Source organism: Clytia hemisphaerica, unplaced genomic scaffold (genome assembly GCF_902728285.1).
Source record: "Clytia hemisphaerica strain Z4C2 unplaced genomic scaffold, Clytia hemisphaerica genome assembly, whole genome shotgun sequence".
Taxonomy (NCBI): domain Eukaryota; kingdom Metazoa; phylum Cnidaria; class Hydrozoa; order Leptothecata; family Clytiidae; genus Clytia; species Clytia hemisphaerica.
In genome coordinates, this window is record NW_027104095.1 from 33,546 (window position 1) to 49,182 (window position 15,637).

Here is a 15,637-nt window from a genome sequence, read left to right on the forward strand (position 1 = left end):
TCCATAATTTCCCGTGTCAAAACGCCTTCCGTACGCCCTGACTGACGCCCGTTTTTAATTTGACAGCGAAAAATGCGGAAAGTGATATATACTATCCGTAGATCTAACACGATTTTTTTTCTTATCCGTAATTCCGTTTTCAGGGGGTATTGGGTCATTAACAGTTAGGTAGGGTCAGGGTTGCTAGTAACGGCTTGTCACTGTGCCGGGTGCATACTCGGCGCCTTGGGCCCCGCAGGGTTGCTAGTAACGGCTCGAATTTCAGTCAGGTTAAAAAAGGGGTACTTTTACCCATATTATAATAACATTACCCCCGTCTTTTTTGTCATTCTATAAGTATTTCCAAATTTTGTCTTCCGCTGTGCGAGTGTGGCTCAACGGATAGCGTGATGGCTTCCGAATTCGAAGGTCTTTCTTTAGTGGTGGTTCGAATCCGACCCGGTGCGATGATTTGATTGGTCGATAAATGATTGACAGGTATCAAAACTTAGTCAGAAATGAGAAACTAAGTCTCAAACAGTCAGTAGAAGCAAAGATACAGAAGAAAGATAGGAAAGGAAAAGGAGTAGAAGGAGTGTTAGATATACGGATAGTAGTTATCACCTACCGAAAAATGCACCCAGTGAAGTATAAGTAATGTATCATGATTCGAGTCGACTGATAAACTATATATATAATATATGTTACAAGTTCCTTACGGATTCTCAAGCCCGGTTATAATAAAACTATTACATGTTAGTAGCAGACCCGACTGGCAATTGTTATGTAGCAGGTTGAAACATGAGTTTTTGCTAGAAAGATGCAGTTTGTTTTCACCAAGTTAAATCTTTAAAATAAATCAAACTGTGTGGGTTTCTTTACTTCCAAACAACCTACCAATAGTTTTGGAACACTCCATAATAAAGGAAGATGGCTGTTCTTGTGGATTGACTTTCTGGTTACCCCATATAAACACGATGTGACATGAAAGTGAAGAGACATGATTTGTTGGTTATTGTTTGATTTCTTGACTTGTATATCTCATGGCAAATGGGATAGCAAATGACTTTTCATGTATTGATTGGCTCTACATATGATACCTCTAACTTTGAACACCTCCAGAATGTTGAAAAAAGCATTTTATGAGATAAGTTTCGATTGTAATTTTCATGGAAATTTTTAAGCGACAGATTTGACTTGGCGTCAGTTTTGTTTGGTTGATAAATCTTTAGCTTCACCATGACCGTGGGATGATTTTCAATAAACTTTTGTTGTTATACACAGTCACTCTTACACATGATGACTCCAGCCATGATTGGTATCAGACAGTCAGAATGTTGGAAAAAAAACATTTTACGAGAAATTGTTGATAGAAATTATATTGACTTATTTTTACAATTTTGGTGGTGTGGGTTTTGTTGGTTGATAATGTTTACACCGTGGGATCCTGTTACGGTATATTGATTGTTGTTTGTTGGAATACACCGTTTAACAGTCTCGCCATCTCCACCGTAGAGGCGGTAGGTAAAAATGCTCACTTTAGTACTGTGGCTGGAAGGTCAGAGAAATGTAAACATTGCCATTTTTTTTCCTTCCTTTAAAGAGAATGTTTTAGATGTTTGAACATGATATTAATGACAATTTTATGTATCTCTCCTGAAAATTTCACAAAAATTCATCAAGAGGAAAAGAAGTTATGATTAAAAGGAGTTCTTTACCTACCATTTCTCTGCTGGGTTTTCTTATGAGAACTGGATGTTTACCTACCATTTTTTACGGGGGAGAGTGAAGTTTCTTGTGGTTGCCAAAATCAAAACAATAGAAAATTGTTCATACGCGTGCGCAACCAACACCTGTTAAACGGTGTATTGATTACCAAAAAAAGAGAACCTTTTTTTGATAAATACTTTATTTTTTTCATGAACCGTGTGGATGGTTGACATCTTTCTCTAGTCTAGTCTTGTAAACAAATGCAGTGTCTGTTTTCAAATCTTGAATTCTCTATACCTACTGAATTTTTAAAATATGCATGATACAGTAATTATGCATGGCTGTATCATTGTTATGCTGGAGTACATAATTATTCAATATGGCTGCCTCTTTAAAAAAAGGTCTACTGTTTACAAGCTATTTAAATGCTTTAAAACTTTGAGCCACATTTTTTTCTTTGTTGCTATTAAAGATAGATTTTTACTTTGTCGTAATGTAAATTTATTGTAAAGTTTTAGTTTTTGAGTTTAGTTCATCTGCAGTAGTATTTTTCAGTAATCCTTAAATCTTGTGAATAAAGTAACATTTAACCAGACTTATTGCCCTCATTATATTCAAATTTGTATTTTTTTTAGGACTGATAAGTACATATTTTTAAACACCAAATCAAAGCAAGCAACATGCCAGTTCTTTCTGGACAAATATATATGTATACTTTATTATGTGTGCTTTTTTATATATGTCAATAATGACCTTCATTTTTAAGGAAATATTTAGTCGCAATTTTGCGATTCTTGTCTTCTTTTTCAAATCTTCTTGTCATGACCCTTTTAAATTTGCCACCTATCACAGTGTATTAAATATTTCATATTAGGAAACCCTTTTATTCATTTCTGAAAATATTTTCAGCTATCAAAAGCTGAATTGCTCTAAATTACCTGATTTTAGCTTAAAATTACCAACTTTGGTGATTTTGGAGGTACAATATAGGGCCCCTCTTTTATTCGGATCCCTCCACTTTTTGGAGTATTCGATTTTTTGTTGTTGAAACTCAAAACAATTTCTATCATTAGGTAAAAATGCAGACGTTTTTAACGATTTTCACGTTTGTGGTACCAGAATGATTAATTCTACTCAGCTTTATAAGCGTATTATCAGGGGAAAAGATTCGACTCCCGGAGAAATTCCATGGATGGTAGCCATTATGATTGATGGAGAGTATCGTTGTGGAGGAACTTTGATCAGTAAAAAATGGGTTATCTCAGCTGCACACTGTAACATCTACAGTGGTGACACTTTAATTCTTGGAGCTTATGACATTGATGTGACCATTAAAGAAGGTAATGGACTCCGGGAATGGACTACAGTCATTATTAACACGTGTTAAAGCACCCCTGTATCATAGGCCCTCCTGGACCCAAGCTCAACTGGGAAAAAAATCTGTTTCCATTGGGAATCTTAACCTACACTTTCAGCAACAGTGGGAAATTGATTTTAATTTCATCCCCATTTTGGAATTGAAGGGAAGAAGTTGCACTCCAAAATTATCCCCACTGGATTTTTCAACTTAGGAACAATATTATTCTTATCCAATCTCCATTGTGGGGAAAATTCGCACCGGGGCTATGAGAGAGGGGTGTGTTCGACAGTTACATAAGTGATGATAATATACTTAAGTTTTAACGACTGAAAGAACCCAGTGCTCGTGACGAGGTCCTATTTTCTTTTAGTTTTTCTTACTACCATACTTTTATCTTAGACATCGAATCTGCTGGACTTTGAAACTAAAAGTTTGACCTGGTAAGATGAGACGAGGATAAATATTGCTGAGAGAATATGTTAACACTAACATTATTTTTAGGCAAATTCTCTCCCCATCACTTCCAGCTCATTTTTCCACGTAACATTTTTCCAAGCCCAGTTGGTTTGTCAGTCTAATGAAATTGATACTTTTTTCTCAAATCCCAGAATTCAACTCAAGACAAGTTCGAAAAGCAAAGAAAGTGATAAATAATGAACAACATGACATCCCATTTCTGAATTCAAACGATATTGCATTAATTGAACTAGATTTTGAAGTAAAATTTGATCGCTATGTTAGACCTGCGTGTGTAGTTGGAAGTAATCAGCGCCCATTTGATGGCTCTGAAGTTACGATATCTGGATGGGGATTAAGATTGCAAAGGTCCAAAAATGTTCTCCAAAAAGTTGAGGTAAGTATGGGTGGGTGGGTGTTTGAACGGCTTTTTAAGTGTTAATTTTTTTGTAAAAACTCGAAATATCAATAGTTTTTCTTTTCTAATATCAGAATACCTGTACAAAATGTTATATATTTTTTTGCGATAGGCTGTCACATAATATTCAGAAATACCACTGGCTGAAATTCAAAATATACGGATTTTTAAATGCTTAAGAAGAAAATGTTGAATTTGAACATCGTTTGCAGACATCACTTGGGCCTAAATACTCAAAATTTTTATTTCATTTAGGTTAATGTTATGGGTGATGCTGAGTGTACTTCAAAGTATTCTAGAGAATATCATATTGACAGTTCGATGATATGTGCAGCTGCTCCTGGAAAAGACGCATGTCAAGTGAGTACCGTATTACTTCGAATAAACGCAGGGTCGGATACAGGAGGTAGGCTATCTTATTCATGGAGAGTAATTAGTTTCCATATAAGGTAATACGATAATAAAGTGCACTCTCCTCCATTGGTTATAGCCTCCCTCTGTATCCGAGCCTGAAACGCCTTCTTCTTTTAAACACCGCCCTCGAATAAAAGCCCCTCCTAAAGTCCATGCTCCTGGAAAAGACGCTTGTCAAGCGAGTACCGTATTACTTTGAATCTTCGAATAAACGCCCCCTTCTTTTAAACACCCTCCTCGAATAAACGCCCTTCCTGAAATCCAAAAAATTTAGTAAACGCCCTGGACGTTTATTCGAAATAATACGGTATTTACTAAACTTTAAATGGATAAAAATTGTATGAAGGGCACAGGTATGTGTCACCAATAAGAGTATACCTTTTTAGATCTTTGAAATCTTGCAAAGGGTCGTACAAGCCATAAAATATAACCTTAGTCTCCCTAAGGGTTACAAAAAAGGAAAAATTTCAAAATTTCGGATTTTTGTCCAGGATATTTGTTCCTCAATGGCTAAATTTTGGTTTCACCTTAAAATTTTCGATTTTTAAAAACATTCACTTACCCATAATCCGGCAAAACTATGCCCCCGGAAAGGAAATTGAAAAGTCAAAATTTAATCAATGTATAAAGTTTTGAATTTATCGACACTTTGATGGAATTGGATAAGAATCATATCAGACGCCAGCTGGCACACAACGTTTTTTCAACGTTAGATGAACGTTAAAACAACGTTTTGTGCCAGCTGGGACGCTTGGGAGGGCCGCTTTAAAAATCTATTTCGACCATAAATCTTTCATCGTGGACATATAAAACGACTGGACGCCTATCTTCTATTGCGTCTTTGTAGTGAGCTTCGTTGCCGCCTGTATTTCAAAATAGATCCGACAAAATTCCGTCACAATTTTATTTCTTTGAATTAGTTAGGTAAAAGGATCGAGAGAGCTTGAACATTACTCGTAATTCACAAGAGAATAGTTCTCTAATTTTTATAAAGTTTGCAATATATTTTATCAACATTTTTATCGCTGAAATGCTTTTTTCAACTTTTGAATCACTTTTATCATTCCAACAATTTTTTTATGATTTGAAAAAAATAGTATGCAAAATAGTCGAGAACCTGCGAGTCATAAGAATATCATAATTTGAATCTCACACACTCTAAAATTATTTCACACTTTTGAGTCAAAATTTAGAAATTCGGAATTTTGACAAGCTGACGATGATTTTGCCTCTGTTATCTTTTTTATGCTGTAAATATAAGACTTGAGAAGAGTAGAACATCAGAGACTTTTGTCGAAGTTTGGACGTTGCTAGCAAGGTTTTCCCAAGAGGTATATCATCAAAATCTATTGTTTCATTTTATGTTTTTAACGAGGAGGCAACGAGGCTAGTAGTGCTTTCTACAAAAATACAACAAAGGAGATGTATGTCCAGCCGTTTTATAAATTTATGGTCTCATCTTTTAAATTGAAAGAATCAAGACAGAAGGCTAAATGTCTGGCTATCCTGTAACTATCTTTTTTTTTGTGTCTTTGATAGCAAGATAGCGGTGGCCCACTTGTTGCAGAGTTAAAGGAGCCGAGTGAGACTGGACAGTTTTATTTGGTTGGCGTTGTCAGTTGGGCTAAAGGATGTGCAGATCCAAGATATCCTGGAGTTTATACAAATATAGCTCACTTGAGAATTTGGATAGAAGAAAACTTAGCTAAAAATCATGGTAAGGAAATATATATAAATTATTAGGTTACTATATTATCACAGTATTGAAGGGTTACTCATTCTGTGACATGAAAGTAATCTTAATTGGGCGAGGGTTCCTTTTACTTTTGTTTTTATGTAATTTGACAGACCCGAATACACACCCCTTCTCACAGACCCGGTATGATTTATTCAGCCAATGGAGATAAAAATAACGGCCTGAAACTTGATGGGGATTGATATTCCCGTATTTTTTATGGCTTGGGATTTCAATTATTTTGTTTTCAAGTCAGAAAATTCAGTGGGGATGGAAAAAATAGCATGATATTTTGCAGTAAGGATTGGTTTATTTGATTATTTTCGGTGCGGACAAAAATTGGAGGATAATTTTCCACCGGGGCGGGACGATATTTTGGACAATTTTTCCAGCGGGAAGGGGTCCCAGTGGGTCTGTGAGAAGGGGGTGGGAGAAGTTCCAATTTATTCACGTTTGTTTATTGATATACTTCTATATATTATTTGGACCTAACTTCTTTAAAGATTTTTTTCATCCGTGGTAATATCTATTGTTTTATTTTCTTCTTGACTTAGCAGTTTAATCTTTGAAATGTGAGTTATGGAAATGCTCTCCAGTAGACATGGTTCTTATTTTCACAAAAATACGAGAATAAAAATTAGAAAAGTCCGTCTGTGACTATTGGAAAAATCCTGAGTAAAATAAGAAAATACTTAGAATTTTGATTAAGGATTATCAGCCTTTGTTGAGTTGCTGATGCCTTTTCTAAATCCTAATTTTGATAAAATAGCAATTGTGAATTAAATAGCAAAATGATTGGTGTCAAAGTAATAAGTAAGATTGAATCAATCTCCCGATACTTTTTCTCAAGAGTTTGGAATATTTCTTTTTTGGCCATAACCTCTTTCCTACCAAATTTCTCAACCACAGTTTTCTACGTCGAAAGCGCATATTTCATGCCAGGATAGTGTCTACCTATTGTTATATTATGCTGATATAAGCAAAAAAATATTTTTTTGTCTTTTTCTTTCATTAGTATTTCCAGCATCAATTAACCAGACATTGGCATACAAATAAGGTAAAAATCCTAATGAGCAGAATTGTGTATACTACAATAGTCACACTTTAGGAATTATTCTAATTCTGATTATTTCTAGTGATAATGCAGTGTAAAAAGGGTATAAAGTGTGTCTCAATATAATCTGTAGTGGAGACAGAAATAGCTATATCTTTCGATATAATTCGAATAAAAAAGCGGTTTTGAATATTTTGACTGAGATAATATTATTGAGTTCTTTCGGAAGTTACAACCTCTTGTCTCTGCTGCATAAATTTTTGGGACAGACTTTGATAAGTATACGTTTTAGTCGGAAGTTTGAATGCTTGAACCCTATAACTCGTCAATATAAGGAGATCACATCTGGTATAGCTGTATAGGTAATATTTGATCATTTTCCGAAAAACTAAATCGTTAAATTTTTCTAATTTATTTAGTAAAGATCATTTCAATTTGTGCAGGTAATGCAAGATTTGCTTGAGAAGCGATAGAAGGAGAGTCCAGAAGAAATTTTAATTCTTTGACCATTAGAAGACGCCAGAGAAGGAGTGGCATGAGAAATTAGAAAAGGCAAATTTTGTACTTATTTTTGCTTTAACTATTATAGAAAAAATATGATGATTTAAATCGTCCATAAATCTAAAACAATTGTATAAACGGGTTTCAATGTTTTGATTTTGTACGGGCGGACTGATGTGGGTAGGCGATTGCGCAAAAAGACTTACGATCTATATGGAGACGAGTGAATATCAATCAAATCTTTGATAACTACCAGTCATATATCTTCGAAATTTATGAATGGTAAGCCTATATACCTCTGAGAAAACATACTAAAATCTGCTTGCCTCGTAAAGGACTGCGTTCATCTAATAGAACTGGGAATGACAACAAAATTACGTGATTGTGTTTGAAATAGGGTGCCGTATCAGGAAAATTCATTTTTTGACTTTCTGGCGAACAACAAGATTCTTGTTGTAGAATTTTGCCGATGGAGGACTATTTTTATCAGATGGTTAATTTTCAAAGGTTTTCAGAGATTTGCCGTGCCCGTAAGAAAATTATGACCAGCTGTTATCAGGTTAATATTTACACATTGTGATACTCAAGGCAACCATCCCGGCCGGCACACAACGTCAAAACAACGTCCTTTTGACATTCATAACGTCCAAATAACGTTATTTGAACGTTAAAACAACGTTGAGTGTGCCAGTTGGGATCGTGCATGAGATAAAATAAATTTGATGTAATGTAATACAATGTTTTGATCAAATAAATATTTAACATACAAATAAACCATTAATTAATTAAAAATGAAAACAATAAATTAAACGATTAATATTCCGTTTAAAGGAGACTATAAATACAGAAAAATGTAACCACGGAGCTTTCAAGCCACATTGGTAGTATACGAAATAATAAATAGCGATGGAGTCTGTGACAAACGACTTTTGGCACCGACCTCATCCCCTCATAATGCGTTCTCCGACTGAAAAATTCTCAACTTAGGGGAGACATCCCTGTTTTGAAATCATCCCACTCTCTTAGGAAAAACCTCACGACTGACATTTTCTAGACGAAAGGATCGTCTTCAAGCTAAATTATATTACAACTTTTTTAGCATAGAACTTTTCAAATCGAAGAGAGGTAATCCCGTTTCTTGGGGTTATCCCTATATGGTATAAGTCATCTCGTCTACAAACCGTGTTATAAATTAAGTTAAAGATCAATTTTCATTTTCAAATATGCGAGATGAGTAACGACCATCCTATGGTGAAAACAACTCTTTCAAGTCTTTACGCCTTTAAAATATCAATGATTTAGTCGACCCTCAAAAGCCAGGTTCATTAAAGGATTCTGCGACGTAAAGAGGCCAGCAAACAACGTTGTTTCAACGATCATCTAACGTTATATGGACGTTGTGAATGTTAGATAAACGTTGAAACAACGTTGTGTGCCGGCTAGTAAAGAGGCCAGTGCTGTAAATTGTTTAATTGTTCACCTTGCTCAATGCGTCCATCAGAATCATCAATACTTGATGGGGGCAGATACGCCCTGCGTTCGAGGGTGTAATTTAGTCATTAGTGCTATAGTCAAACACAATCAATTTCCTTCAAAACTTTTGGGGCCCTCTTACTTCAAATGACTCGCCGTGGGACCTATAAAATATTGAATCTTTACAATATTACAATATTTATAGCTTGAAAATATATCCATAATTTAGTCATTAGTGCTATAGTCAAACTTTTTGAATGAGAATAGAAAAGACTTTTTATTGTTGTGAAAACGAACTCTGACATCAGAGAAAGTGAGCTCAGGAACGGTGTTTAGTTTACTGTCAACCAACTCATCATCAAAATACAAATTGACATAAAATGATCCACTCATCTCATCAATGACTTGTCTTAAGCTAATCTTGTGGTATTTCCCCAAAGTAATCTTTGATGTGTCCACAACACCTATGACAGCATACACCCTATTGTCGATTTTATATGATGCCAAAATCTAAAATAAATAAAAATGGATTGATACAATCATGGACGAAAATTGTGAGACAACCCCCTTTCCCCCAGAAGCAATATTGAAGGGCATTGGAAAAGTCGGTTGGAAGGTCGTTCGCACTAAACATTGCCACTTGGGGGGGGGGGGCGTTCCATTGTTTTTCCAGAGCATTTTCCAGTGTTTTTCTCAAACATTAAAGTCCATGATTGTAGTATTCAAATAATGTTCACTTTAAACCAGACTCGTTCCCAGTCCCTAAGTTCTTATAATCGATTTTATATGATGCCAAAATCTAAAACAAATGAAAATATTCGTTTTCACAACTCTTAAAAGGACATAAAAATATTGACAAAATTTGTAAACAAACCGTATGCAGCAGGATAAAAAATCAAAACAAATGTCACATGTCAAAATCAAAAATCAAAACAAATATTGCTGATTTTGATTGTTTCCATTGTTTTAAAAGTTTTTTTTTGGACACGTGATTTTAATTGTTTTCTTTAATGATACGTGGTTCGTGCAATGTTTACATTTTACTACTTTTATATCTCTTTAAAGGTTGAGCCTTGGGAGGTAATTTACCTTGATAAATACCCCCCCCCCCCCCCGTGTCCCTGGAAGAAAGACCAAAAAGTGAAAATATTACCTTCTTATTATTAACATAGAAAGAGGGTAGTCGACTACTTTCGGTTCCGTACAAACTGAATGATAAAAGAATTTTCCAGTCATCTGTCCAAGCGTCGATTTTCAATTCAAATGAAACATGGAATGTCGAATTTCCAGCTGGCCATTGAGGGATTGTTGCGATTTGTGTTGTTTTATCGTATGATTGCTCCGATTCTAAATTTTTCACATTAAGAAAGTAAGTTTCTGTATAGTATACCCGGAAAAACGGAATTTCTTTTTTATTTTTGGCCAATCAAACAAAGTGTTCAATTGATTGACCTCTAGATTGGGCTTTTCCAGAAAAAATTTGAATATGGAGGGGGGGTGGAGGATATAACATTTTTTGGAAATTCACACCCGGACATTGCGACTTTTGACTCCCGAACAGTAGGTCTGACCCCCCGGACAAGCATCAGTTGACCCTTTGGACATTAAAAATACCCCCTCAAACAGAGCAAGTTTACCTCTGCACAATGCTAATTTTGTAGATTTTTCACTACATCCCGGGAAAACAATATCCTCCATCACCCATGTATGTACATTTTCTGTTTTTTGTAGTCAAATTTACGATAACAACATTTTAGCCAAAAAAATTCAAAAAATGAACAGCCACGCCTGGTTCATCATATAAAAAAAACTTGCATCTTACCAAAGAGTGGCACATTAGAAATATATTTTAGTTTCGTCGCTTCATGTGGGGTCATAAAAATATCCGGCGCAAAACAGCTGACATTATGGAAAATTTTACTTGGTGTTGCTTGAGAAAATTTTTCAACCCCATCCAAAAATATTTTATGCCTTGTTGGACAGCCTGCACATGCGTAGTTGACAATTTTGACATCAATTTCTTGATTTTCTGGGAATTGTATTTCAGCACGTAAACGTGTGATTCGAACTCTTAATTCTTCATATCGCATAAAAACCTAAAAGAAAGAAGAATATTAAACATTTGGATGGTACAGTGGAGTCTCTATATCTCGAACTCTCACGGGGAAAACAAAAACTTGTTCGAGTTAAGGAGACATTGGAGAGTCCGCTGTACTTAGCTACAAAAACCTAGATACTAGAATAAGAAATAAGAATATTTAAAATATATAGAATGATATAGTGGAGTCTCTCTAACTCGAACCTCTGTAAATCGAATGTCTCCTTAACTCGAACAAGTTTTCTAGCCCTTTCATTTAACAATACCTTATAAATCTTACCCCATAATTCCAAAGTTCCTTAACTCGAACAAATTTGTATTTCCCGTACGTTGTCGAGTTATAGAGACTCAACTGTACTTACATGGTTACGATTTAGAAAGGGGTAGTTTAGTGTAGTAATTACTGCTCTTGATATTCGTTCTGGAGGCCAGGCTTTCAATCACAATCCAACGTCATAAGAGCAGGATTGGATAAAAGTGTGAGAGGTATGTTAGACATTGCATATGTGGATGACGTTACTAAAATCTTTAACCTTTCCAGCGCACAACTTTTTTTGAAAAAATATGAACATTTCCAACTTTTCTTTTGAAATCCAAAATTTCAAACTAGCTTAAAAGCTTTCAACTTGAGAGTTAGACAACAGTTTTGGTACCCTTTGAAACGTTTTTCTCAACTTTCTTTTAAAGCATTCATGTGTGGTAAGGAGTTAAAGCCTTTAAGTCTGGGACCCGCTGGAACTTGGTATATTGGCAGCAAATTTAGGACGTGTACGTCACTTGGATTTGAAGGGTTAAGCTTAAGAGAGCTTAAGTTCTGGTTAATTGGCGCCAGCCACATGTTGACATCGCTTTCGACACTACATTATGTTGTCCTAGCCCATTGAGTTTAAAGCCCGAAGGGCTAGAGTAGAATCTCTAACCTTTCTCAGACAAGAAAAAGTGAAGCCACTTATTTCCCATCCAGAACACGCCTAGAACGCGAGAACGCGCCGCTATCATGACGACGGATTGTATCCTGTGGTTCCTTTGTTTTTGAGGACTGCATTTTTTGAAATCTAGCAATAGATTTTACTTTCGATCCGGCGTTTATGTAAAAAAACCCACGCGCGGGCGTTCTGGATGGGAAATTAAGTAGCTTCATTTCCCATCCAAAAGTTTCTACTCTAGCCCATTCGGGGCTTTTAATTTAATGTCCTAGCCTCGGTTTCTATTGAAACACTGCCATTAATTAAAAAAAAACTTACATATAAGACATTATGTCCATTCAATTTTAGCATATCGATAGGATCTGCTGTTAATCGTATGATATATGCATTAGGAGATGAGTCGTTACGCCAAGTTTTGAAAGTCAGTTGCCAATTGTCTCCATGTTGAGGGATTATATTTTGTAGTGATTCTTCAATGGTTGTAGCGGCAACTTGAACTTAAAATGAAACAATCCTATCTGTAATATTTTCATTTCTTCTCTACGATGAGTTATTAGAACTCCAAAATATCATTTCTTAGAAAGTTACACAAAAGACACTCACAATATGGTAAAATTAAGAACATTTTAAGAACCTTTTAAAGCCTGAATCTCAAAAGGTTTTAAGAAGATGGCAAGGCTTCAAAAATTTTGGATGCTCTTATAAAAAACATGAATCAGTCGATATATAAAATTTGGGTAACGTTTCATCGGGAGTGAAATGTTTGGAAAATTAAAGAAAATCATCTTTAAAACACCCCTGTGTCACAGACCCACTGGGACCCCATCCCAACTGGAAAGTTTGCTAAAAATTTGGTCCCCGGTGGGAAAATACCCTGGAATTTCAGCTCCACTGGGAAATTGACTTTGATTTCATCCCCACTCGAAGATCAACGTTTGAAAATTACACTCAAAAACCATCCCGACTAGATTTTTTCAACCTTGATACGAAAGAATTTTATCCCCATTGGGATTACGATAGGGATTTTTTTATCCCCGCTGAAAAAAAAATTGGGATGCTTTAAAAGATGTCCGTACAGAAACTATTCTAAAGTCGACTTACCTTTCTCCACGCTGAAGTGTTGGGAAAATGGGATGACTTTATGTTTTTGGATCTGAGAAAGAAACAAAGTAAGAATGAGCTGTTTTGAAACTATATGGGGAAAAAAATTGGTCGTTGTACTTTTTTCAAAATTCTATTTTCCTGGTGTATTCCATACTTACCTATAACAATCTTCTCTTAGCAATCAAATCGACCTGATTGGTTGAAACTCAAAGAAAACTTCTGGATTGTTTATTATAGGAAAGTACGGTAATGTTTTAACTCTTTAAATCTTTCCATACACCAAATGGTGGTCTGGTTCGGTCCGTACACCCACCTCATAATATGTGGCCCCAATTTGACCACCATCATCAGAAGATGCCTCAAAACTCCCATTTGAACAAAAGCATGAATTTTTCTCAGTGTAAAACCCATTCTTCTTATTGAGTTTTGTACGACACTTCAAAATGCATTCGATTTGTGATCTAGCGTCAATGTTTTGCGAGTCTTCTGAGGGAAGAACGACGCCATTTTGTTTGTAAATACTCAGGTAGTGAGCAGCGAAAGCCAACGATTGAAGATCCAATAGAACGGTTAGTAAGCTGGTACACTTATACATTTTCTTCTACAGTTGTCTCCTGCTAATTCGAAATCAAACGGGAAATCTGATTTGTTCGAATTACAGAGATTCGAATCAGAGAAAGTATATTTAAAGGGTTTCTCCTTGACTAGGACAGGGAATGAGTTCGAATTATAGTAAAATTCGAATGATGGAAGTTCGAATAAGCGAAACGCTAATGTATTTTCTTTTTGAATAAGAAAATCTTGCCAACCAAAAAAACTATCAAGAGTCACTATCGCATAGAAAAAAATAATTTTGAAATATCATGAAATTTTTGAAACATGAAATGAAACGATAAACAACTCTTCACGACACCTTTGGGAGTTCATTGATTTTCATGTCATATCTTTGTGACATTTTAGTGGTCATATTGAAAACATGTATTAATAATTCAGGGTGTTTTCCCTCAAAGATTCATATTTTTAAGGAGATGTCATTTTAACTCAAATTCAACCAAGATTTGCAATTACAGTGTGCTGTTCACACAATGGGATACTTATAAACGGCATATAGATCGTATTGTTCCTAACTCCTCAATTATTAAATATTTCCCGTTTTCCAAAAGGGAAATATTTATTAAAACGGGCTTTCTCCAGTGTCAAAACGCCTTCCGTACGCCCTGACTGACGCCCGTTTTTAATTTCACAGCGAAAAATGCATCCAGTGAATTATAAGTAATGTATCATGATTCAAGTCGACTGATAAACTATATATATATATAATATACGTTACAAGTTCCTTACGGATTCTGAAGCCCAGTTATAATAAAACTATTATTAGTTCTTTACCTACCATTTCTCTGCTGGGTTTTCTTATGAGAACTGGCTGTTTACCTACCATTTTTTACGGGGGAGAGTGAAGTTTCTCGTGGTTGCCAAAATCAAAACAATAGAAAATTGTTCATACTTTTGCGCAGCCGACACTGTTAAACGGTGTAGTAACATTTAACCAGACTTATTGCCCTCATTATATTCAATTTTTTTTTTTTTAGGACTGATGAGTACATATTTTTAAATACCAAAACAAAGCAAACAACATGCCAGTTCTTTTGTATACTTTATTATGTGTGCTTTGATTTCTATTTTAATCAACCCTCTCAACTGCTGATCTTTCAACTATCATTTAGGAGTATAGAATGGGCTTTCATAGTACTATTTTCTCTAAGTATTTTTTACCACTTGCGTGGATTAAAATATTATTTTCTCACGATAAAAGCTCACCCTCAATAGGGTGACACGACATTTGTAGAGTGGTTGAACAACTTAAGACTTGGAATTGTAACTTGTAACTCTCGCCTTGCTTTCTTTTACTAAGGCTAATTAGTGGGGGGCGTACGAGATTTCGGTATTGCGGAAATGGGCTTGTTTTTGTGCGGAATTTCGGTAATCACGTCAAAACACTTCGGTATTTCGGAATCCAAAAAGACTTCGGTTTCGGAAAAATGACTTTTTTTACTGCAGAAATTCGGTCTGAAGAGCTTTAGTTTCGGTTTTTCGGTATCCGATTGTGTGCTTCGGAAATAATACTGATGTTAAGCATACCAGGATAATCACGATGACGGACGAAAAAATACGAAATTTGATTGGTTGAAACTCACTAGCCTGTTTAATTTTCATGGTCATGATTTTACCAATTTGGGACTTAACCTCACTAATTTCTATCCCACAAAAGACGCTTTCTGAATCAATGACGTCAAGCACTAGCGCGCGCTAGATCCTAGCGGCGTTCGCGCGCACATATGATGGGTATAGGTATAGATTGCTCCACAACACAATCTTATTTCATTCGCGGACCTTTTGTAAGCAGTGAAA

At 35.5% G+C, this 15,637-nt stretch overlaps 2 protein-coding genes across 3 annotated transcripts; one reads left to right on the forward strand and one right to left on the reverse strand.

The window, feature by feature from the left end:
- The first annotated feature begins 2,750 nt into the window (after positions 1-2,750).
- On the forward strand, positions 2,751-7,749 carry LOC136812859 (trypsin-1-like). Of its 2 annotated transcripts, none has more exons than XM_067069382.1 (6): positions 2,751-3,029; positions 3,658-3,902; positions 4,179-4,283; positions 5,877-6,054; positions 7,088-7,129; positions 7,570-7,749. In XM_067069382.1, the coding sequence occupies exons 1-5, from the start codon at positions 2,810-2,812 to the stop codon at positions 7,126-7,128; spliced, it is 789 nt and encodes a 262-aa protein (XP_066925483.1). In that variant the 5' UTR covers positions 2,751-2,809; the 3' UTR covers position 7,129; positions 7,570-7,749. The 2 variants fall into 2 exon arrangements, with proteins under 2 accessions (XP_066925483.1, XP_066925485.1); XM_067069384.1 differs by having other exon boundaries at positions 7,546-7,586.
- A 1,326-nt stretch (positions 7,750-9,075) lies between these two features.
- Positions 9,076-14,053, reverse strand: LOC136812860 (uncharacterized). Its single transcript, XM_067069385.1, has 6 exons — positions 13,542-14,053; positions 13,226-13,277; positions 12,443-12,621; positions 10,923-11,196; positions 10,254-10,447; positions 9,076-9,610 (listed from the first exon to the last, which is right to left on the reverse strand). The coding sequence occupies exons 1-6, from the start codon at positions 13,821-13,823 to the stop codon at positions 9,326-9,328; spliced, it is 1,266 nt and encodes a 421-aa protein (XP_066925486.1). The 5' UTR covers positions 13,824-14,053; the 3' UTR covers positions 9,076-9,325.
- Positions 14,054-15,637: the final 1,584 nt, after the last annotated feature.